Genomic DNA, 25,897 nt, shown 5'->3' with positions numbered 1-25,897 from the left:
TACTCTGTCCATTTTTAGGTGATCCCTGAAAACTGATCTCTTCTACAAAGCCTATCCCACCTCCACCTAACAACTGAACTTTAGTTGTTCCATCAGCTCATCCCTCACACACAGCTGTTATCTTTTATGCCACACCCCACACCCTATTAGATTGTAAGCTCTCCTTAGTGTCTTCCGAACCCTCCTGTATTGAATTGTATTGTTACTTTACTGCTTCCCTTGATATTGTAAAGTGCTGTGAAAACTGCGGGCAAGAAGAACAGGAAAGTAGAAGAAAGAAAAAGGGAGAAGAAGGAGAAAGAAAAAAGTAGGAAGAAGAAGGAAAAAGAAGGAAGCAAGAAGGACAAAAGAAGAATTAAAAAGGAGAAAGAAGAAGAATGAAGAAGGATGAAAGAAGAAGGAATAAGAAGAAACTAAGAAATATAAAGAAGAAAGGAGAAAGAAGAATGAAGAAGGACGAAAGAAGAAGGAATAAGAAGGAAGAAAGTAACAAGCAGAAGGAAGAAGAAAGAAGGAAGGAATAAAAAGGAAAAAAAGAATTAAAGAAGTAAGATGTCAATGGACGATTCTAGCCTGACAGGGACCCAACTGGAGTGCACACGCATAAGGAGGTGCCTCCTTAGCTTGCTATAGGGAGCACCTGAAGGAGGGAAGAGCCTACAGAGCCAACAGGAGACTGGCAAAATGGAAGAAAAGCAAGCTTTCTGTGTAATATCATTGCATAGAAGAGATATACAGTTGCAAGAAAAAGTATGTGAACCCCTTGGGATTACGTGGAGTTTTGCATGAATTGGGCATAAAATGTGCTCTGAACGTCATCTAAGTCACAACAATAGAAGAACACAGTCTGCTGAACATAATACTACACAAACATTAGATGTTGCCATGGTTTAATTGCACATAACATGTAAACATTCCCTCACATATTTTTACTTGCAGCTGTACATAACCTCTTTTTTTTAATGTAAACAATATTACTTTAAGTTATCTAATGGTTTTTACCTATGGAACTGCCCATGTCTATGAGATCAATACTTTAAAATACATGTCTCTCTCCCCCAAGCATAGCAATGCCTTCAAAATCTGCTTTATTAGCTGCTGCTTTAAATGCACTTCTTCGCCTCCCCCACAATGTGCAGCCAAAGAAGACTAATTAGCACCATTTCAGATTTGCAGATTTTGACTTTTTTTTTGTTAAAAAAAAAAAAAAAAGAAGCAGGTTAGCCCACATTTCCCTCTTGAAAACACCTTCTCTCTAGTTGCTGATGTACGCAGACTGCAGTTACACATGGCCATCTGTTAGAAATTCTGTATATAGCCCTACAGAACACACAGTGCACAGTTAAAACAGAGTTCCAGTGAAGCTGTAAAAAAAATAAAAGTCAGCAGCTACATCAACTGTAGCTGTTGATTTTATAAAAACAGCCACTCACCTGTCCCTTGATCCAATGGTGTCCTGTTTTACTGGCTGTCCTGTGTTCCCGTCATCGGCATCTTCAGTATGGGCACTAGGGTTGCCACCTCATCCCTTTAAACCCGAACACATTAATTACACAGGTTCTGAGCCTAATTTAATGCAGATAAGGCACTAAGTGAGTTTAATTACCACCTTAATCAGCTACAGAACCTGTGTAATTAGTATGTGTTCAGTTTACAGGGATGAGGTGGCAACCATAGTGGGCACCCAGCTGTGACAGCTTGCAACTTCACAGCTGGATGTCCACTGCGCATGTGTGAGTAGCGCTGCACTTTCTCTGAAGGGTTCTGTAGTCTTCTGGGACCTGTCATGGGTCCCAGAAGACTTCGGGAAGGGAGGAGGGAGGACAACTTCCACTTCCGATCACCGAGGCGATCCCAGCGGAGGTGGGAGAGGGTACCTGTCAATTTTGGGTACCCGCTCCCTCCACGCTCCCTGAAGGTGCCAATCCCCTTGAGGAACAAGGGATGTATTTGCTGATGTTCTAATTTATTGAGATGTACCTGTATTTATGCAAATTTTCAGTTTAAAAAATTATTTAGGGCACACAAATGCAATATATGACCACTTTATGACCTATTTTTTTTTGGTAAAATATAAAAGATGAGCTTGTGCTGAGTAAATTGGTACCCCACATGTCAAGCTTTAAAAATAAGTGTGCCCATAACATGATGAAGAACTTCAGTACCCTATATTATCCATAGGTGACACTTTAGAAGCCCTTGTAGCTCATCAGTTTAGGGTTAACCCTTTGAGGACCAAGGGACGTATTTGTCCCATGTTTTTAATTGCCTGTATCATCTGATTAAGAACTTAAAATACTCTTTTTTTTTTGGTTTGAGTCAAAATATCAGTTCTTATCAACAAATGGTTCTAGCTTTTTGCTAATTATTTCACGAAATGGCTTAGTTACAGCAACTGAAGTGTACGAACTTTAAAAACAAAAAAATGTATTCTTTTGGCGTTCCGTAATCTTATGGTCCTCAAAGGGTTAACAGGGAGTTGGGGAGCAGTCATTAAAGTGAACCTTCGCCTTTTGTGTGGAGCTCTGTTTTAACTGTGATTTTCTGCTTCCCTGCAACAAGGAAACAGGAAAACTTTATTCAGAGAAAAGCCCTAAAGTATACCATAGATGCTGCTACAAACTTATAAACACTGCCATCTATTGGTTGAAGAATATATCTCTATTGAATATTGATGTAGTTGTTGCCCAAACTACATAAGCACTTTATTCCAACACCATCACAGGAAGGGCAAAGGTGAGGTGCCTATGCTGCATGGGCTGTGGTCTCCTATGCGATGAGAGAAGACTGTTGGCAGCGCCCAATGGAAGAATAACTAAGTATCCTTTAACTACTATGAGGGAACAGACTGGTGCAGATTTTTTGGTTTACCAGATTATGGAGCTTGGTAGACCCTCTGTGGTGCCAGGAGTATCAGCAAACAACAGACAAGTCAAATAAGAGAGGAGTGTAAATCTTCAGAAGGATGGACAAAACAAACAGAAGCAGCATCAGCAGGTTGATTGCCAATTCAGGCACAGACAGACAGATCCTCAACAGATTATATTGCCAGCAAAGAGCCTATTTAAGGGATACTCTAACTTAGTGGCAGTGCTGACTGGTCTTCAGACTCTGCTCTGTGTTCTGAACTGTGTCCTGCATATGATTCCCATTACCCGCCTGGCTCTCCCGTGAACTGATGTCAGATCCTGGTCTGTACTAAACATACACAAATAGGTGGCCTTTCAGTGGCTGGGCCATGGCACCGAGGGACTGAATATTTGGGTACCCAATGTAAATTAAGGATGTGCCAAGAGTGTGCGCCCTGCAAGCTCCTGGCACATTTACCGGTGCCTCACGGAAAGGTTCCAATCGCTTCTTGCAACCGGGAGCTTTCCGATCATGGGACCGCTGTGACAGCCAATCATGGTGGTCACCTGACCCTAAAGCCCTCCCTGCATCCCAGCATCACAAACTCCTTAAAGGGCCTGGCGCCAAGGGGTTAATAGTTCTTGGCCTTGGCTTTATCCACAACTCAGATTTGGATTGTGATTCTGTACTTTGATGCCTGCTTGTTACTGACCCTGGCTTCCTCCGTGACTCTGCTAATGTCTCTGATTGGGTTCCACACAAAGTCCAAGTGCTAAGCTCTGGAAGCCCCTAGACCAAGCTATGGTAATTTCTGTGCATTCCTTAAGAGACGTAGTCGTGCGCTGGAGCGAATGTGGCGTAAAACCAAATCACACCAAGATTTCACCCTATATAAATCTGCATTATTTACATACAATTCCTCCCTCCATTCTGCCAAACAATCCTACTTTGTCACTCTCATCAATAGCTTGTCATCCAGTCCTCATCGTCTCTTCTCTACTTTTAACTCTCTATTTTCTCCACCTTCACCTCTAACCAGTACCTCACTCACTGCTTACGAGATTGCAAATAATTTCAAAAACAAGATTGATGCAATTCGTAGGGGCTTTTCCACTTGCACAGACATCCATCCCACTTAGCATACCTTATACTAAACCTCCCTCAACACTTTCCTCTTTTGACCTTGCTACTACCGAAGAGGTCACTAAGGTTTTCTCAGAAGCCCGTCTCACTACCTGCCCCCTGGATCCTGTCCCCTCACAACTACTATGGTCACCCTCTTCTTCCATCCTATGCTCCCTCACTCACATCTTCAATCTCTCCCTCTCTAATGGTGCCTTCCCCTCCCCTCTAAAGCATGCGCACATCACTCCCATACTTAAAAAGCCCTCCCTGGACCCCACCAACATGAAAAACGTAAGACCCATCTCCCTGCTGCCATTCACCCCTAAACACTTAGAACGCTTATTCTACAATCGCCTGAGCTCCCACCTCACCAACAACAACCTTCTTGACCCTTTACAGTTTGGCTTTTGCTCACTACTCTCCACTGAAACTGCCCTACTAAGACTCACTAATAAATTACTAACTGCAAAACCAATGGCCACTACTCTGTACTCTTACTATTTGACCTCTCTGTGGCCTTTGATACTGTTGAACATCCCCTCCTCCTCAAAACCTCCACTCTCTTGGCCTCCGAGACTCTGCTCTCTCCTGGTTCTCCTCCTACCTATCACAGCGGTCCTTCAGAGTTACCTATAACTTTGGCTCCTCCTCTCCACTCCCTCTTTTTTTACGGGTCCCTCAAGGTTCTGTCTACTGCTCACCTCACCCCTTCAGTCTCCTCTCGCATTACTAACCTACTTAGTGACATATCGGCATGGATGTCACTCAACTTCCTCAAACTCCATCTTTCCAAAACTGAGCTCTTAGTATTCCCCCCAGCCCGTGCCCCCCTCCCCGACTTCTCCATCGGGATCAATAACGCAACCATCAGTCCTTCCCCTCATGCCAGGGTACGAGGTGTAATCCCAGACTCCCATCTGTCCTTTCAGCCCCAAATCCAAACGCTGTCCAAATCATGTAGACTTCACCTCCGCAAGATCTCCAAGATACGGACGTTTTTAACCTCAGAAACCACTAAGCAACGTATTCACTCCATTGTTATCTCTCGCCTTGACTATTGTAACTCCCTCCTCATTGGCGGATCTCATCACAGGCTATCCCCTCTTCAGTCTATCATGAATTCTGCTGCCAGATTCATCCACCTTACTAACTGTTCTGTATCTACCACCCCTCTCTGCCAATCCCTCCACTGGCCTCCACTCAGTGTCCTCCATCCCTCTCTGCCAATCCCTCCACTGGCCTCCACTCAGTGTCCTCCATCCCTCTCTGCCAATCCCTCCACTGGCCTCCACTCAGTGTCCTTCATCCCTCTCTGCCAATCCCTCCACTGGCCTCCACTCAGTGTCCTCCATCCCTCTCTGCCAATCCCTCCACTGGCTTCCCATTGCAGAACTTATAAAATTCTAAACATTAACAACGTATAAAGCCAGTCTTCAGGGAAGCCTATCCTGCCCTTAGCTAATAATGGAATCTTCTACTCCTCCTACCAGTCCATCCCCCACAGTTACTACCTTTTGTACCACTAGCCACTCCCTCTTAGATTGTAAGCTTCAAGGAGCAGGACCCTCCTAACCCTCTTGTATTGAACTGTATTGTTGCTGTATTGTCTCCCGTTATATTGTAAAATCCTGTATAATAATAATAATAATAATTCCTGTCACCTGCCAACTAGTATCAATTGTGGCCTCTGCCATTCTAAACCTGCAGCCTAAACCTCTGCTGGTTTACCTCATGGTGCTGCCAATTCCTTGACTGACACTTTTGGCCATTTGCTTTGCTGGATGTTCTGGATTGGCATCCCCTGTCTGAGGTTCTGCCATCAACATCTTCCAGCACTCATGTTACTCCGATCACTTGGCACTGCCTGTTCCACTTCCAGGGGTATTTGGGTCAGAAATAAAAGTCTGGCCACGCTCGTCATTTCAGTCTCCTATTATTTGTGTGGCAAGGTGCAAGCTTGAATTTTTGGCCTCAAAACTAATAATTTCAGGTGTGCACAGCTGAACCTTAGCTGCATTGCTGAGTAAAAACTAGCAGATGGCAAATATTCAAGGTTGATTGTTATTATTATACAGAATTATATATTGTACCAACAATTTGTACAACACTTTACAACATGAAGGCAGACAGTACACTTACAATACAATTCATTATAGTAGGAATCAGGGGGGCCTGCTCGTTGAGGCTCACAACAGGGCAGCACAGTGGCTAAATGGTTAGCACTTCTGCCTGGCAGTACTAGGGTCATTGGTTTGAATTCCAACCATGGCACCACCTGCCTGGAGTTTGCATGTTCTCCCTGAGCCTGTGTGGGTTTCCTCCGGGTACTCTGGTTTCCTGCCACACTTCAAAGACATGCTGGGAGGTGAATTGGCTCCTGTCTAAATTGTCCCTAGTATGTGTATGTATGAATGTAAGTTAGGGACCTTAGATTGTACACCCCTTGAGGGTTAGGGACTGATGTGAATGTACAATATACAGTATATGTAAAGTGCTGCATAAATTGACAGCACTGTATAAGTACCTATGAATCTATGAGGAAGGGTCAAGAGATACAAAAGGCAATAACTGTGGAGCTGATGGAGAGAACAAAAGTACAGTTTTTAGGTGGAAGCAGAAAGAGAAGGATTTTCAAGAATTGTCTAAAAGTATATAGAGTAGGAGATAGTTGGACAGATTGAGGTAGGGAGTCCCAGAGGATGGGAGAGACTCAGGAAAAGTCCTGGGGGCAAGTATGAACAGTATGTGTTTCAATATCTTCAATATATATATATATATATATATATATATATATACACACATATATTACAATATTCCTACATATGGGAGGAGGTGACAAGGGAGCTAAAGTGCAGGACATCTTTGAAGGAACGAAGAGAATGATTAAGTTGGTATTTTGAGACCAGTGTAGTGATGTAGCTGGGGGCCTTGTCAGTTTTTTTTAGTATTTTGAATTTTATTCGTTGGGTGAGTGGAAGCCAGTGGAGAGATTGGCAGAGAGGGGTAGAAGACACTAAACGGTTGGTAACGTGGATGACTTTGGCAGCAGCATAAATGATGGACTGGAGGGGGGATTGCCTAGGTAAAGGTACCAATGAGGAGGGAGTTGCAGTAGTTGAGGTGAGAGATAACCAGGGAGTGAATTAGAAGGTTTGTGGTGTCATTGGTTAGAAAGGGGCGTATCTTTGAGATGTTGCATAGGTTGAGGTGGCAGGCTTTGGACAGCAATTAAATATGGGGCCAAAAGGATAAATCAGAGTCCAGCTCTAGCAACCTGGAATGCAGGGACAGGATGATAGTTGTGTCACTGATCTTGACAGAGAAGGGACACATGGGGGAGGAAATATTATGAGCTCAATTTTGGATATATTGAATTTGAGGAAGTGGTGAAACATCCAGTCTGATATGTCTATTAATAAATCAGGGATACGTGAGAAGACCGATGAAGTGAGCTGAGGGGTAGAAAGATAGATTTGGGTGCCATCAGCGTAGAAATGGTATTGGAAGCCATTGCTGCTGTCAACTGACCCAGGGAGGAAGGGTAGATCAAGGATAGGAGATGTTCAAGAACAGAACTTTGGGGGACCCCAACAGAAAAAAAGGGAAGAGCAGAGGAGGAAGTAAAATAGTATAAGACACTGAAGGTGGGGTGGGATAGGTAGAATGAGAACCCAGGAAGAGTACAGTCATGGAGACCAAAGGACACTACACTAGTTATGCACTGGTGAGTTATGGCTGAACCAGGGGCGGACTGATCATTTGGAAACTCAGGCACTTCCCGAGGGCCCGGGGTCAGTAGGGGGCCCCATGAGATGCCCCTGGTACCTTTTTCATAGGCTTTTTGAGTTTGGGCAAGGACACAGCGGCTCCATGATCCTCTATTGCCCGGGGGCCCCATGAGTTGTCAGTCCGCCTCTGGGCTGAACAGTTCCTATTTGGCAATGGCTTCCGTAAATACTAGAAAAGGAAAGGATTGCTTTAAGTGTTGCATTATTTTTCAAATGTTTCTCTTTTCTTTTATTCATTAAAATAAACATTCATCGTCTCCTGAGTACAGTATACAATAAAAGTATTAACTTCACACCTTTTCTCTTCTTCTCTAATAGTTTCTTCATTGCCGACTCAGTTTGTCAGCTGCAGTACTAATTGGACAAGCAGTTATCTGGAGATTGTGTGTTATGTGTGAAGAGGTGTCGGGCTGGGTTCTATGGAATGAACAAGTTTGCAGTTGTGACAATTCACAATCTGTTCCCCCCTACCTTGTAATTACATGAGCTTATCACCTTTTCTTTACTTTCAAAGTACTACTTTTGACGGTAAAAAGGAGGTACGCTCCAACACCGGTGAACGCACCACATATGGAACATATTTTATATCTTTTAAAGCTCTATTCCAAAGAAAACAGCTAAAGTGGTAGCTGAAATTTAATTGTTAATACCCATCAAAGGGTTTGTAATTCTACATCGCCATTCATATCGACCAGACAACAAAGCTGGGTCAGCTTGGTCAAGGACCAGTCTGCTCAGTTCTTGGATGTGTACAGAGAAGCTGCTGTTACAAAGGTCCATCTCAGTTGAAGGACTTTTTGGAACATTTATTGGTTAAAAGCATCAGAAACACTCCAACACATTTTGGGGGAATCACAACAAAATGCACTACGGGACCGGTGTGTCAGGGCAGGAGCTGAGGAACGGACAGGAAGGCCTAAACAATGTAACGCACTGGCTGACGACAACCACCACCCACAGACCGAAGTCCCTCAGGGCGCGGAGTCTAAGTCCCAGGCTGCCCTTCACCAGGGCCCCTGATGGTGGGGATGGACTTGACGCAGCCAGAAACCAGGTCGCGGCCCCCGAGACACCTCCGTTGCGGTAATGGCCGCCGCCAATGGCGTGTAGCTGGTGGAAAAGACAAAAGAGTAGTCAGGCAGGCTGGGTCGACAACAACGGGAAAAAACGGTACAGGACAGCAGACGAGAATCACAGGTCATGAGCCGGGTTCAGCAACAGAGGGTCAGATCAAAGGAGAACACAAAGAATAGTCGAGTCACAAGCCGAGTCAGATTCCAGGAGAGTCACGAGAGTCAGAACAGAGTAATAGCAACACAAAGACACAAGACACAAGTGCAAAGAGCATGTGCGGACCACAGGCTTATATGTCATCAGCCACACCCCTCTGGGGGATGGACCTCAGAGACCTGAAGGCATAAAGGATTCCCACCATGCTCAGCAGAAATCCAAGATGGATGCCAGCACATGGAGTAACATAACCTCTGGGAAAAGGTAGGACCTTGACACGGTGTTAAGGCTTGATGAGGACTAAAGCCTCCTGAGGGCACTAAAGGCTCAGTCAGCTGCCTCTAGAACCACCAGGAGATGATTTTATTAACCACATGACCTCCAGAAGGTTTTACCCCCTTCATGACCAGGCCATTTTTTTGCTTTTCGGCATTGCGCTACTTTAACTGACAATTGCTCAGTCATGCAACACTGTACCCAAATATAATTTTTTTACACAAATAAAAGTTTTCTTTTGGTGGTATTTTCTTTATTATGTAGCACCCTCTAGCACTAGCAGGGGCAGACTGACCATTTGGAAACTCGGCCCGAGGGCTTGGGGTCAGTAGAGGACCCCATGAGATGCCACTGGTACCTTTTTCATAGGTTTTTTTTAATTTGGGCAAGGACACAGGGGCCCCATGATCCCTTATTGCCCGGGGGCCCCATGAGTTGTCAGTCCGCCCCTGGCTACTAGTGTTACTGTAGGTTTATTATGATATGACTTATGGTAATTGTGTGAGTCTGTAATTAGGTTGGGTTACTGCAGGTCAGACTGGGTGACTTAACAGGTTGGGACTTTTTAACCTCCACCTGGTTCTGGAGGACCATGGAAGCTTCCAGAAGCTAGTGGGTGGAAGGGGTGGAGACCTAAATTTGGATGTTTATGGGAGTCTAACCAATCCCAGTCTTGGAAGCCCTGGTAGAGTGATGAAGCCAACCCATAAATATGGGAAATCAGGCTAGCAGGGAAGTGGGGTGGAAGATGGAGTGCTGAGAAGGCTGTTAGTGGCCTAGGAGGGGTCCCCTAGGTCTAATGGGGGATGGCCTCAAGGCTGGGCTCAGGCTGGCTCTGAAGGATCTATTCAGCATCATGGTATGAACAGGATCAATGCCTGGGAGCAGTGGTAGCAGGAAGGACAGAGTGAATACATCAGCACACCCAGGGATTTACAAAGGAAGAGACTGAAACATGTAGCAGGCTTTCAAAGGACAGTGCTGTGCATAACCCTTTATCCATGTCCTTGGCAATCTTCAGAGCAACCAGGAGGGCTGGTAGTGTCTGCAGGCTGTGCAGCTAGGAGCAGAGCTAAAGGGGAGAGGAGACATCTCTGCATTTAGTTGCAAACAGGGGTGGACTGACCATTTGGAAACTCGGGCACTGCCCAAAGGCCAGGGGTCAGTAGGGGGTCCCATGAGATGCCCTGGTACCTTTTTCATAGGCTTTTTTGAGTTTGGGCAAGGACACAGGGGCCCCATGATCCCCTATTGCCCGGGGACCCCATGAGTTGTCAGTTTGCCCCTGGTTGCGACAATCTAAGCTAACTTCCATAGGGGCTGAGAGTCTCTATCCCGTAGGGGACGTTTGCTACTGACCCATAAAGACTGACCACTTTCAAGGAGATGAGCAGTCCAGGACTGTTTCTGTAAATAGGAAGGGAGTTGTCTCCGTGCATTGTTTCAGTCAAGCTGGGCATCCCATAATCCCTATTACCTGATCCAAGTTATGCCCCCTAATAAAATTACAAAAACCAAGCTCATGGATTGTTCACTGACTGTGGATGCAAGTGGAGAAAATACGTGTTTCCTGGCTGTATGAAGCTTAGAGGGACCCAGCAACACAGAGGCCCTCAAGAGGGTAGAGCTACAATTATATAAACAAAAAAAAGACAGAACATTTTGAAAAAAAGATACATTTTCTAGTTTGTTATAAAACATAGCCAATAAAAAAAGAAACAAATCATATAATCGATCTGCTTGGGCTTTGCGTGACTGCTCCCCTTGGGGCTTCCAAGTCCAAGCTACCTCCCTTCCTTCCCTCCCCCTATTCTTACCCAAGACCCACTTTTTTTTTTGCACTGGCAATTCATATGCTTGCTTTTGATATATGTTCATTTTCTAAATGAATAAAAATATTGAAACATAAAAAAAAAAATCAAATGTCTTCATAATTTTTGGCCAAATTGTATTCTGCTACACGTCTTTGGGAAGAAAAAAAACCTAATAAGTGTATATTGATTGGTTGGTGTGAAAGTTATAGTATCTACAAACTATGGGAGATATACTGGAATTTACACAGCTATGACTCTATATTGGTAATGGCGGTCATTAGCAACTTAGACCGGCCATATATTATACAGATTGCTTACACTTTTCTGTATAATTTACTTTAAATTTACCTTCAACTACATAGTACAAGCAGGGGCGTATTTACCACAAGGCAAACAAGGCACTTGCCTAGGGTGGAATTTTTCAGGGCGGTAGCACCACCCCCTGGAAGACGGGACACATGCGGTATGGGGAACGGGTGGGATCCGGAGGTTGCAGGCTGCTTGATGGTGTGTGGAGAGCCCAACTCTTGTTCCCAGGGATGTTTGAAGCTGTGGAGGTGAGCCGGGGTCGGGGGGGGGTAGGCTCTCAGGTGAGCAGAGGTGTTGTTGGTCAATGTCAGGCTCTCCCCGTAGGGGTGGGGGTGAACGCTGGATTTTTATGTTGCCTAGGGCAGCACAAAACCTAAATGCTCCAATGAGTACAAGGGCTGCCTAATTGGATGCAATTGAAAGTGTTGTTTAGGTTTGATCTCATATTATATTGATTTCAGTAACTCTCAAAGAAATTTGTACAAGAAAATTGCATAATGTATTCCCAGAATAAAGCTGGCCATACATTATACACATTTCTTCTACATTATTGCTTTTGATTTAACAAAAACCACGTAATATGAGATCAAACCTAATCAACACTTTCACTATACAGGCAGGCCCGTGCACTGTGTAGCTGAAGGCAAATCTAAAGGAAATTATACAGAATATTATAAGAAAATTATATAATGTATGGCCGGCTTTATAGCAGGATGGTAATAATTATACGCTCCTTGAGGGTTAGGGACTGATGTGAATGTACAATATGTATGTAAAGCGCTGCATAAATTGACGGCGCTATAGAAGTACCTGAAATAAATAATAAGAAATAAATAATAGTGTGGTGGAAAATCTGGTGCTACCAGACACTGGCTGGGAGGGACACTAACTAACTGACACTGACATCAATAGTGATGGTAATACAGTTATCATACATAATATGGTACACTGCCACTGTATAATGCCACCGGCTGGCAAGGGGTTAATATCAAGGAGAAATCAAGGGGTTAACTGTGTACCTAACAAGTGTAATGTGTATAATATGTGCTGCTTTTACTAACTACCTTTGCAGGAAGAAGAAACAGCCAGATCGCTGATCTGTGCACAGAGCCCTGTGCGTTTTTTAAATACAGGAGTCTATGCTGTGATTGGACCCAGCCGATTAACAGGTCTCAGAAATGCAATGAAATGCACACGGTTGTAGCATGTTTGTTGGCAAAAAATGGGGCTAAAACAGGCGGTGAGGAAGCGTCACATTGCTTCCTCACCACTTCCTCTGAAGCCTGATCCGAACATGGATCAGGCTTCAGAGGAAACGGAGATTTGGATACTCGTCTAAATCTGCCCAAAATGACAATGAATGATATCCTCATTCCCCCCAAAATAATCCACACCCACTAATGGCCTTGTAATCTATTTTTTTAATGAAATTGCTTCTTGCTGTGTTTTCATGCCTTCTTGTAACATCCTTTGTGAGCTCCCAAACCTCTCTTTTTCCATTTGGAACAAATAGTTCACGTTAGTTGCTGTGAAACTAAAGCTATTATATTCTTATCCTAACCCCTACATCTTCCCTTAACCTTCCACCTAAGTCTTGTCTGTTACCCTGAACCTGTGTCAGGGTCCTGTCCATGGCAGAAGTTCTGGAAGACCAAGCATTTCTGCCAGTACTCTGCATGGCCACAGAAGTACACATCGGCCTCAGTTTGGTGCCAGACGGCCTTAATAAGGAGGAGCATCACTTCCTCAAGTTGCTGGATGATCTCTAGCTCACCGTGCCCTGTTCCTGGTTCCTGTGATTCTGATCTATGATTTCCTGTTACCGACTTGGCTTGCTCCTGGACCTGTCTACTCTGCTTTATCCCTGATTTGACCTCGGCTTGGCTTACAGATATTCTCTCTCTCTCTCTCTCGCTCCTCCGTGTATGACCTTGGCTATCCCATCTAACTACGTCTGGTCTGATTCCCACCTCAGTACCTGATCTTGGCTTGAACCGACTACCCAGTAAACATCTAAATCACGGAAGGGTTTACTAAAAGACTTGCAGCTGGAATTGCAGCCAAAGGGGGTCCTACAAAGTATTGACTCCGGGGAGCTGAATACAAATGCCGCCACACTTTTCACAGATTTATTGGTCACAAATGTTGAAAATCATTTCTCATTTTCCTTCCACTTCTCAATTATGTGCCACTTTGTGTTGGTCTATCACATCAAATCCAATCTGGCCTTGAAAGTAGAGTAGAAGAAAGCCATTGTTGAAAGAAAGCCATAAGAAGTCCTGTTTGCAGTTTGTGAGAAGCCATGTGGAGGAAGCAGCAAACGTGTGGAAGAAGGGGCTCTGGTCAGATGAGATGGAACTTTTTGGCCTAAAAGCAAACCGCTATGTGTGGCAGAAAACTAACACTGCACATCACGCTGATCACACCATCCCCACTGTGAAACATGGTGGTGGCAGCATCATGTTGTGGGGATGCTTTTCTTCAGCAGGGACAGGGAAGCTGGTCAGAGTTGATGGGAAGATGGATGGAGCCAAATACAGGGCAATCTTAGAAGAAAACCTGTTAGAGTCTGCAAAAGACTTGAGACCGGGGTGAAGGTTCACTTTCCAGCAGGACAACGACCCGAAACATCCAGCCAGAGCTACAATGGAATGGTTTAGATCAAAGCATCTTCATGTGTTAGAAAGGTCCAGTCACAGTCCAGACCGAAATCCAATGGAGAATCTGTGGCAAGACTTGAGAATTGCTGTTCCCAGACGCTCTCCATCCAATCTGACAGCTTGAGCGATTCTGCAAAGAAGAATGGGCAGAAATGTCCCGCTCTAGATGTGCAAAGAGACATCCCCAAAAAGACTTGCAGCTGGAATTGCAGCAAAAGGGGGTCCTACAAAGTATTGACTCCGGGGGGCTGAATACAAATGCCGCCACACTTTTCACAGATTTATTGGTCTAAAATGTTGAAAACCATTTCTCATTTTCCTTCCACTTCACAATTATGTGCCACTTTGTGTTGGTCTATCACATCCAATCCCAATAAATACATTGATGGTTTTGTTGTAACATGATAAAATGTGTTAAATGTCAAGGAGTATGAATACTTTTTCAAGGTATTGTAGATATGCAGTAAGAAACCCATATTCCTGGGTTAATTCAGATTGCCTTTAGGGGTGAAGAATTGTTCTCATGTTAAACTAACTTGGATAATTTAGGGTTTAGACTCTGCCGGGGTTGTAGAAAATTATGTTTTCTTCTTTTTATTAAACCTGCCAGTGCATAAAACCACAAAACCCCGGGCAATGGAACATGCAAGGCTACATTTTTTTCAGAGAATATATAGAACAGGCCAACCTCCTGCAGCTCCCCATAGATCACTGATGCCACCCATCACACCAAAAGCCCTAAGAGGATCTGCAGGAGGAGGCCACACATGACTTCTTCTATATGACAGCACACTGGGGTTTCATAGCTTGAAATCACAGCTAATCTGCAGCATTCTTAATAATATACAGTACATAAAAAAAAAGAATAAGAAAACAACTGCTGCAAAATTGACTGCAGAGCTCAATCTCAGTGTTACAAAGCCTGTGTCCACAAAACCTGTGCAGAGGGAACTCCATATGTCCCCTATGTCCTTGCCCACACTCAAAAAAAGCCTATAAGAAGGTACCAGGGGCCCTCGGGCAGTGCCCGAGTGTTCCAATGGTCAGTCCGCCCCTGCTCAGAAGAAGAGAGAATGCTGCAACACCCAGAAATCATGGACTATCAATCAATGGAAGACTGGAATATGGTCCGATGAATCAAGCATCACACTGTTCCCAACCACTGGACATCTTTATGTGTTGCAAACACCATCCCAAGCTTACGGCCAGGACTGTCTTGTGCCAACAGTAAAGCATGGTGGTGGCTATCATGGTTTGGACAACCATATTTTGGTGTTCTGCAGGCCCCATCATCACCTTGAAAGGTAGAGTCACTACCAGCGACTATGTACCCATTTTGGCCGACCATGTGCTTCCCATGGTGCAGACATTTTTTCCTGAAGACAGCGCCACTTACCAAGGCGATAATGCTCTGATTCACATAGCTAGTGTTGTCAAATCATGGTTTGAGGAACATGCAAATTAATTCTTGCACCTTCCCTGGGCGTCGCAGTCGCCGGACCTCAATATCATAGCCACCATGGTCAATTTAGGAGAACAAGGCTCGGGCTCGTTTTCCGCCTTTGACATTTCTGCGAGGATTGTAATGATTTTTGCATCATTTTATCAGATTCCATTATCCACCATCCAAGACTTATATTTGTCAATTCCCAGGAGAATTCAGGCCATTTTGGATGCCAAAGGCAGTTCCTTTGACCGATTGGGTTTTGCCCTGATACCGTATGCATTATCCACTGTGAGACTTTTTATAGAGAGGTGTGTGCCTTTCCATATCATGTCCAATCAATTTAATTTACCACAGGTGGACTCCAATCAAGGGGTAGAAACATGTCAGAAACTATCAAGAGAAATGGGAGTCACCTGAGATACATTTCAAGTGTTTTTGCAAAGGGTCTGAATATTTTCTTCCAATGTGATATTTCAGTTTTTTATTTTAAATAAATTCACAGACATTTCTAAAATTCTGTTTTCACTTTTTCATTATGGGGTACTGAATGCAGATAGTGGAAAAAATAATAATAAACAACTGTAGTATCCGGCTGCAACATAACAAAATGGAAAAAGTGAAGGGGGTCTGAACACTTTGTGAATGCACTGTATATCACTTCATTATACTTTATAATATCCATAAATCAAGAATATCAATGTAGCACCCTCTAGTTAGGGTATCAGACAGGGTGTATTTACCACAAGGCACTTGCCTAAGGCAACATTTTTCAGGGGGGCAGCAACCCCCCCAGGAGGAAGGGACATATGCGGCATGGGGACCAGGTGGGATCTGAAAGAGGCTGCAGGCTGCTTGATGGTGTATGCAGAGCCCAACTCTCGTTCCCGGGGATGTCTGGAGCTGTGAAGGTGAGTGCCTTTCACTCTGATTCTGGGGGGGTGGGTTGGTGTTAGTGGAAGGCTCTCTTGGGTGGGGGGGCAGGGTATTGTCGGTCACTGGTGTTGGTCGGTGTCAGGCTCTCTCTGCCGGGGGGGGGGGGGATAGGGGGCGTCTGATTTTTGTGTTGCTTAGGGCAGAAAAAAACTAAATACACCACTGGTGTCAGATGCTAGGTAAATTTAGCTTAGCTACTATGTAACCAATGGAGCAGTTGCTGATTTCTTAAGTCTGCTCAGTGTTTCACAGGCTGCTGGTCTGATTATTTCTCCCTGCATTCTAGAGGATTCACAGTGGGAGGAAAGGCAGATAGGCAGTCTGAATATTTATGGGTACCCAGTCAATCCCTCAGGGATTGTGCTCAGTAGGTGGCTGGAGAGCCCATAAATAGCCTGAAGCCTGAAGCAGGCATGGTAGGTCCAGGGTCCAGTTCTGCAGAAGGTGCCCCTAGCTTGAAGGGGCTCTATCCGTAATGGCAGTTTGCTGGAATGCTGCAGTGTGTTCAACGAGGTTGCAGCTGTAGCATAGCTGGGGGGCCTAATCGAAGGGTTTCGTCTGGGATTTTGGTCTGGTACTAGTGAAAAGTACACAATGAAAGTTGGAGGAGGGTGTCCTGTGGCATTGTAAGCCTTCTCTCCCTTATTGAAGACTGCCCGGTGGATATCGGAAGGAAGTAGCCAATGATCCTGTGGCATTGTGAGTACCAGGGGTAGACTGACCATTTGGAAACTCAGGCACTGCCCGAGTGCCCGGGGTCAGTAGGGGGCCCCATGAGTTGCCCCTGGTATCTTTTTCATAGGTTTTTTTGAGTTTGGGCAAGGACACAGGGGCCCCATGATCCCCTATTGCCCGGGGGCCCCATGAGTTGTCAGTCCGCCCCTGGTGAGTACTGACCTAATTCAGAGCCCTAGTGACTGGATACAGTTCTCTTCTTTTCTGAGGTCCTAGTAATTACTCAGTTTTGGAAGCTGTAGTGAGAACTTGGTTCCAGCTACACCTCCTGTCCTTGTGTAAAGAGGCTGTTTAAGAGAGGAAGAAATGTCCTCTTGTTCTTCAGTATTCCTGGGGTATCCCATGCTTCCCCTCACCCTACCCAAGTTTCTACAACAATCAAAGAACACAAAAGACATTCCCTAGGGCTAGACTGTTTAGTGAACCAATGAGAGAAAACACTGTGTGCCTGGCTGCCTCTACACTACCTTTTTGGAGGAAAGAACCATTCAGTTTACAAGGGGTAGCACCACATGAAACAAACATACCATATTGGTAACTGTGCCCCAAAAATGTGCTTGACATAAAAACATTATTAATTGCAAACATTCTAAGATTCTACTCCATATTAGCAAGAGCAGGGCTCTGGCCCAAACAAACTAATTCCATTACTAAAAAAAGCACCTGTTATCAGTACTGTATATAGACAGTATTTGTCAGGAATGGACTCACCACTGGTGGTGGGACTCACCTGCCGTGTGGGCTGCAGTACCAGGGCTGGCCAGCGGGTGCTCTCAGCAGCCAGAAGCTCACTCCTGCAATCAAGTCATCACCTGAGGCTGATTGCAGGAGGTGTACTTAAGGAGTGGCCAGGCCTGCAGTCAGTGCCTTCGTGTATTGTTTCCCTTGGCCCCTGTATCCTGATCCTGCCTGCTTGAATCCTGACTCTGCACGAACTCTGCCTGTACCGACCTCGGTTATTCCTGACTACTCTTCCGCCTGCTCCTTGTACCTTGCCTGCCCGTTTGCTACCGACCCGGCCTGCCCGACTACGTTTAGTATTGTTCTTATTGTTATCTGTTGGAGGTTTCGTTTGTTTGCACTGTGTTTATGTTTAGTCTTGCACTGCGTTTATGTATTGTTTAGTCTTTAATAAATTGTATTGTTTATACTATACCTGAAGCCTGTGTTTCCCTGTGTCAGTCCACACATCTCTGGTCATACCTGGAGCCCTGACAGTATCACAGTACAGGGATACAGGGATTTTCAGTTCTGTTCCTGGGAAATAATCCAGTTGGGCTGAGCATTTACTTACAGAAAGTCTTATATTTCTGAATGAATACAAGGCTTCCACTGATTGGGTGAGGCAGAGAGGTGGGCAGATGACATAACGATCTCCACCTAAGTCCTGGGAGGAGTTGATGAGGGTGTTAGAGAGGGAAGCATACAACCAGGGTTGGACTGACCATTTTGAAACTCAGGCATTGCCCGAGGGCCCGGGGTCAGTAGGGGGCCCCATGAGATGCCCCTGGTACCTTTTTCATAGGCTTTTTTGAGTTTGGGCAAGGACACAGAGGCCCCATGATCCCCTATTGCCCGGGGGCCCCATGAGTTGTCAGTCCACCCCTGCATACAACCAATCCTTCCTCAAAAATGGGAAGAACAAAAATTGGTTGGATTTTGAAGGTGGATAGTCTCTAAAGGAAATGTCATTACACACACATCTGGTAAAATCCAATCTTTTATTAACACATAGCCATTAGACAGGAGATGGCTACTAAAAAAAGAGAGCAAAAGCCTCACCGTCATTAAAACAAAAAACACAAATATATGCATAGTGTATAAAGCATATGGCCCCTCTGAAGACAACCTTTAGAGACCCATCCACAGAATCATGATATTACAAGTTCCACCCCGGGCTGACAATGGTTCTGATACCACTTGAGATTATTCTAAATATGCTTGTAACCAGGGGTGGACTGACAACTCATGGGGCCCCCGGGCAATAAGGGATCATGGGGCCCCTCTGTCCTCACCCACACTCAAACCACACCCACAAAAGCCTATGAAAGGTACCAGGGGCATCTCATGGGGCCCCCTACTGACCCCGGGCCCTCGGGCTGAGCCCGAGTTCCCAAATGGTCAGTCTGCCCCAGCTTGTAACGTATACATAGAAATATAACATTCACAAGAAGACGCTGTGGGCAGGTTCTGTATCGCAACATGTTTCGCTTAATGTTTCTTCGGGAGAGGGATGTTCAAAAGTACAAAAACCCTCAGAACATGGGAGCCATGTAAGTGCCAAAAGAAAGGATCCAGCCAAGGTGCTCCAAAATGGGTTAGAATGGAGACTGGGTCAGTATGTATGTTGCGACCCTGTGAGATCTCTATAGATATGTGTCCAGATGCAGGTATGATCTTACAGTGAACGGGAGGTCCCTTTGTGATGGAACACATACTGCCCTCTGAATATCTGAATCCAGTAGTGAAAGCTAGAGATATCCTACAGCAGAGTGATTCTCTAGAGAGCAGAAGGTCTTGGGAGGTGCAAAAAGTACGGTTTGGTTGATATTTTCAGATGAAGTTGGTCATGTAGCCTTGGAAAGGTTGTTGATGGCATTGTATGTTATTAGGATTTAGAATTTCTGTCACTGGATGAGCAGAAGCCAATGGGAGCGTTTGAGAAAGATTGTTGGCAGACACTGAACGGTATTGGTGGTGGACACTCAGGTTGCTGAGTGGCAGCAACATTCATGATGGACTGAAGGGGATAGTCTACGTATGTAGAAGTAGGTCAACGATGAGATGCAATAGTCAAGGCAAGAGACGACCAATGAGTGAATTAGAAGCTTTGTGTGGTCCTTATTTAAGACAGAGCATCAACCCCCAAGTTTTTGTTTATCAAATCTAAATATAACTCTTTGCCGAAGCTCTGTATACCAAAAGTCTTTATATAGTTCCATAAAAAGCGGAACAACACCCACTGCTATTAATCATGGTAGATTGGCAAATTGCATATCACTGTATAGATCTTTGAGGTGCAACTGAGCAGTGCTGTACAGGGGCGTACTGACCATTTGGAAACTCAGGCCTGGGGTCAGTAGGGGGCCCCATGAGATGCCCCTGGTACCTTTTTCATAGGCTTTTTTGAGTTTGGGCAAGGACACAGGGGCCTCATGATCCCCTATTGCCCGGGGGCCCCATGAGTTGTCAGTCCGCCCCTGGTGCTGTATAAATCCAAGTTAATAGCGAGCAGACACGTATACTATGTTGCTAGATGTCTGGTACATGCTTTTGCTATGATGCTATCACTTTAAGCTCTATGGCACTGTAACATTGTTTAGGATGTTCACCTATTCCTGACCTGTATCTTTGCTTTGCTGTCTATTTGCTTCATTTTGAATTCTACTGCCTCCGGTTATTCCCGTAGTTTATTTGGCATCTATGTCTCTCTGGTGTAATGTACCAGGTGATCCGTTGGCCCGTATCGTGCTTTGCTGTGAGCGTTCCAGCCATTTAAAGCTCTGCAAACTATCAGCTTGGGCTTGCGAAACTTTGAAATGAGCCAAGCGAAGAAGCCACAGCTTGATGCAACTCTTCAGCAGTCAACAAAGCAAACGGTGATGGCTTACGCAGCCACCTTGGCGTTTTGTAAGCAGGATGACCCTCTACACAAAAAGGAGACATGTGGCAAATAAGACTCGAAAAGAAATAACTGCTTCTGTGTTAACAGATGAATAGACTTTTAAAGTATGTTTAGTTTACTTTTGCCTCCCCTCACCCCTATTTTACCAAATTCATCCTCCTCTAGGTAAGTTTGAAGTTGTCTGATCGTGGTCTAAGGACAGGTCAGAGTCTTCTGGTGTAATGAATATTGAAACACTTTGCTTCACTTTATTATTGATTCATTAAACCAGATGACTCCAACCTATCCTTACACACCTAACATTGGGTGCCGCTGCTGATTGGACGCCTCTGGGCTTTTTTACCCCTTTGAACTCACCTAGTACAACTAACCATCTGGGAACCCTGCAGAGGTTCCATAATTTGGACCACCTTGGTATCAAGAATGGCCAAAATCAAAGGTGGAGACAGGGTTTTCTCCACATGCGTACATGGAAGGTTGCCTGTTTCCACCCTTTGGGATGACCACAGCCTCATCCAGATGTATCTTATTTTTACTTTTTCCTGCTGATTTAACCTCCTGAGCCAATTACTACATTATGACCCCCGGTTCACATCTGTGCAAATCCAACCACACAGAGAATTGAGGACTCGCAATTAGTTCTAATGGCATGCCGCCCTCACTGGGAAACACAACTGTACTGGGAACCGAGGTTCCAGTGCGGGCTGCGTTTTGCAGAGTAGTGCAGGGACTTATTTCCATGCGTGTCATGGGCACGGGAGTCCATTCAAATGAATGGGCTCTCGTGCCCGAGCAAAACGCGGCCCGCACGGCCGCATAGGTGTGAACCGGGGGTAAGGGCTCTCCTGCTTCCCTCTCTTCTTTTCCGGTGGACACACTGAGCTGCCGCAGAGATCGCCCCATGGGACCTAATCCCTTGGACATTTGTGTAACTACCACACCCCAAATCTCATCCACCTCTAAGCTTTCTATTTACCAAGTCCATGCAGCCATGGTCTGGCTCAATATATGGCCTTGATGACCCCAAACCATATTCCTGCTCAGGGGCGGACTGACCATTTGGAAACTCAGGCACTGCCCGAGGGCCCGAGGTCAGTAGGGAGCCCCATGAGATGCCCCTGGTACCTTTTTCATAGGCTTTTTCAGTTTGGGCAAGGACACAGGGGCCCCATGATCCCCTATTGTCCGGGGGCCCCATGAGTTGTCAGTCCGCCCCTGGGTACAAAGAACAAATAACGCACACATATGTGGTATTGCTGCAATTCTCAGGAGTAGAATTTATTTTGTGGATTTTTTGGTGCAGAGTTATGGTAATGGAATACAAATATTGTTTTTTTAAATATTTTGAGCCAGTTTTCCTTTGATAATAAAAAAAAAATCAGATTTCCTTTACCACATACCATCAGATGAAAGCCCAAGCTGTCCTTAAAAATCACAGTATAATTCACCTGGATACACTAAGTGGTTGTGATGATATGTACACTTTTTATTAACACATGTCAAAATTAGCAAAACTGGGTTTGAGTCAGGGGCGGACTGACCATTCGAGCACTCTGGCACTGCCCGAGGGCCCGGGGTCAGTATAGGGCCCCATGAAATGCCCCTGGTACCTTTTTATAGGCTTTTTTTTGAGTGTGGGCAAGGACATAGGGGCCCCATGATCCCTTATTGCCCGGGGGCCCCATGAGTTGTCAGTCTGCCCCTGGTTTGAGCGTTATGGTGGTTGTAAACCTCAGACATAAAATCTGAACAAAGCACATGCCTCTATAGTGTGTACTTGTCTCAATCCAGAGCAGTGTCATTTCTCTCTGCTGCTTTGTTCCTCTGCTATCTGTATGATTCACGCATTTTGACAAGTTTTCCTGACACCAAGAGAAAAACGATGACAGGGGAGGGACCTCCAGCACACAGCCTGTGATTGACAGCCTCCACTCTGTTACTGTGTAAAGGAGGAAGGGGTGTGACCCTTCCCTCCAATCAGCTCTCACTGAGCTCTGTAGAGTGTAACTTCAGCTCCCCCTGCTTTTCAGAGCTGAGTGATCCTGTGCAAATGTAGCACTTTGAACAGAAGTAGAGGAGAGAGGGCTGCAGATAAACAGGTACAACTTATGTAAGAGGATGTGCTTCATCTCTATGTATTACCTGAGTCTAGTCACTTTGCTTCGAGTAAATGCGAGGGTTTACAACCACTTTAGGGTTTGTCATGAAGGGGTTATGGGGGTGCTGGGGTTCTACAGGAAGAAGTTTAATCAGGAGTTTGAGGCTACACATCTGGGAGGCCGGTTCATGGGGCATTCACTTCACTCTGAACAGAAGTAGAGGAGAGATGGCTGCAGATAAACCGGTACAACTTATGTAAGAGGACTTGTTTCACCTCTATGCATTACCTGAGGGAAATCACTTCGCTTCGAGTAAATGCAAGGGTTTACAACCACTTTAGGGTTTGTCTTGGTCATGGAGGGGTTATGGGGGTGCTGGGGTTCTACAGGAAGGGGTCTAATCAGAAGAAGTTCGAGGCTACACATCTGGGAGGCCGGTTCATGGGGCATTCCCTTCACTTTGAACAGAAGTAGAGGGGAGAGGGCTACAGATAAACAGGTACAACTCATGTAAGAGGACTTTTTCATCTCTATGCATTACCTGAGGCCAATCACTTCGCTTCGAGTAAATGCGAGGGTTTACAACCAATTAAAGGGTTTGTCTTGGTCATAAAGGGGAGAGAGGGCTTCAGATAAACAGGTACAATTTATGTAAGAGGACTTGTTTCATCTCTATGCATTACCTGAGGCCAGTCACTTCGCTTCGAGTAAATGCAAGGGTTTACTTTAGGGTATGTCTTGGTCATGGCCATGAAAGGGTTATGGGGGTGCTGGGGTTCTACAGGAAGGGGTCTAATCAGAAGAAGTGGGAGGCTACACATCTGGGAGGCCGGTTCATGGGGCATTCACTTCACTTTGAGGGTTTGTCTTGGTCATGGAGGGGTTATGGGGGTGCTGGGGTTCTACAGGAAGGGGTCTAATTAGAAGTTTGAGGCTACACATCTGGGAGGCTGGTTCACGGGGGGCATTCACTTCACTTTGAGGGTTTGTCTTGGTCTTGGTCATGAAGGGGTTATGGAGGTGCTGGGGTTCTACAGGAAGGGGTCTAATCAGAAGAAGTTGGAGGCTACACATCTGGGAGGCTGGTTCATGGGGCATTCACTTCACTTTGAGGGTTTGTCTTGGTCTTGGTCATGGTCATGAAGGGGTTATGGAGGTGCTGGGGTTCTACAGGAAGGGGTCTAATCAGGAGGAGTTCGAGGCTACACATCTGGGAGGCCAGTTTACGGGGCATTCACTTCACTTTGAGGGTTTGTCTTGGTCATGAAGGGGTTATGGGGGTCCTGGGGTTCTACAGGAAGGGGTCTAATCAGAAGAAGTTGGAGGCTACACATCTGGGAGGCCGGTTTATGGGGCATTCACTTCACTTTGAGGGTTTGTCTTGGTCATGAAGGGGTTATGGGGGTCCTGGGGTTCTACAGGAAGGGGTCTAATCAAAAGAAGTTGGAGGCTACACATCTGGGAGGCCGGTTCATGGAGGGGGGGGGGGGGCATTCACTTCCTTTCTAAATGCAGAGCTTCTCTTGAAGTAGCTCCACAAAACACGAATGCCGAAGAGCAGGCACACATACCGCTCACACAGCTAGAACCACTAAAATACGAGATTGTCGGCTCGCTCACAAATTAAACTGTATATTATGCGCAGGCAATTTGCAATCAGCTGTCCGCTTCGGTGACTCCTGCTGCACGGCTTCAAATGGTCTCTGCTGGTCTTTAATGGTGGACACCAGCTGCCATATCATCTGCCTGCCGCGTTCCTCACAACAGCCCCTTTCAAAGAGGAAGGCCGCTCTCGCTGCGGCTAATCTCGGGCGCAGGTGACGACGGTTAAAAATTTGAAGCGGCAGACTCCATTAGAAGGCGGAAAGGCAGCCCGCGATCCTCACACCGAGCCGGAGCAAATTGGGCTCCCGCCGCTCAGAGCGGCTTGATGCCTCCCGCTAATCCACACTAGAAGCGAACGGCGGTGAAATATTTAAAGGATGGCGTTAAATATGAATGAAGAGGCATCGCGGCTTACCGGTTAGATTGCAGTAGACGCGCACGGGGCCTAGGGGCCCGCTGCCATCCGAGTCGATGTAGTAGTAGTCGGACGGGTAACCCTTGTGCTTGTAGGCCTCACACGACTCTTCGTAGAGAGCTGGAAAAGGAGGAAAAGAATTTGATTATTCGGAATCAGCGAAACTCCAGATACATTAGAGGAAGCTTCACAATGGCACTGACTGGCACTGAGAGGCAGCACTGATTGGAACTGATGGGCACTGATAGGTGGTACTGACTGGCACTGATAGGTGGCACTGACTGGCACTGATAGGTGGCACTGACTGACACTGATAGGTGGCACTGACTGACACTGATAGGCATTACTGACTGGCACTGATAGGTGGCACTGACTGACAGTGATAGGTGGTACTGACTGGCACTGATACGTGGCACCAGGGGCGGACTGACAACTCATGGGGCTCCCAGGCAATAGGGGATCATGGGGCCCCTGTGTCCTTGCCCACACTCAAACCACACCTAAAAAAGCCTATGAAAGGTACCAGGGACATCTCATGGGGCCCCCTACTGACCCCGGGCCCTCAGACAGTGCCCGAGTTGCCCAATGGTCAGTCCATCCCTGGGTGGCTCTGATAGGTGGCACTGATAAGCACTGATAGGTGACACTGACTGACACTGATATGTGGCACTGGTTGGTTGCACTGAAAGGCAGCACTGATAGGCGTCACTGACTGGCTTTGATAGTTGGCACTGAAAGGCAGCTCTGATGGGCACTGATATATGGCATCTCCGTATGATGGACTCCATTCCTCGTCTGTGGCTTTCTTTTTGTCTTCAATTTACCTCTAGCTTTAACCCCTCGCCTACCGGGCATTTTCCCCCTTCCTGCCCACGACAGTCTCAGATTTTAGCGCTGTTGCACTTTGAATGACAATTGCGTGGTCATGCAACACTGTCCTCATGCACACTGGGGGGACGTTTTGATAACGATGGTAACATTAGCTG

The 25,897-nt window shown here is 45.7% G+C and overlaps 1 protein-coding gene across 1 annotated transcript in view; it reads right to left on the bottom strand.

Moving 5' to 3' along the window:
- The window catches only part of LOC149462245 (contactin-associated protein-like 5), a 689,962-nt gene that overhangs the window by 251,155 nt on the left and 412,910 nt on the right, over nt 1–25,897 (bottom strand). The window contains exon 12 of the mRNA XM_089677184.1: nt 24,912–25,031. Within this exon, the coding sequence (XP_089533310.1) occupies nt 24,912–25,031 (120 nt within the window). The remainder of the gene's footprint in view (nt 1–24,911; nt 25,032–25,897) is intronic.

Source organism: Staurois parvus, unplaced genomic scaffold (genome assembly GCF_062004578.1).
Source record: "Staurois parvus isolate SC_StPar_1 unplaced genomic scaffold, SC_StPar_1.0 ptg000179l, whole genome shotgun sequence".
NCBI lineage: Eukaryota > Metazoa > Chordata > Amphibia > Anura > Ranidae > Staurois > Staurois parvus.
The sequence above is the reverse complement of the archived record's forward strand: the minus strand, read 5'-3'. Positions and strand labels throughout refer to the sequence as shown.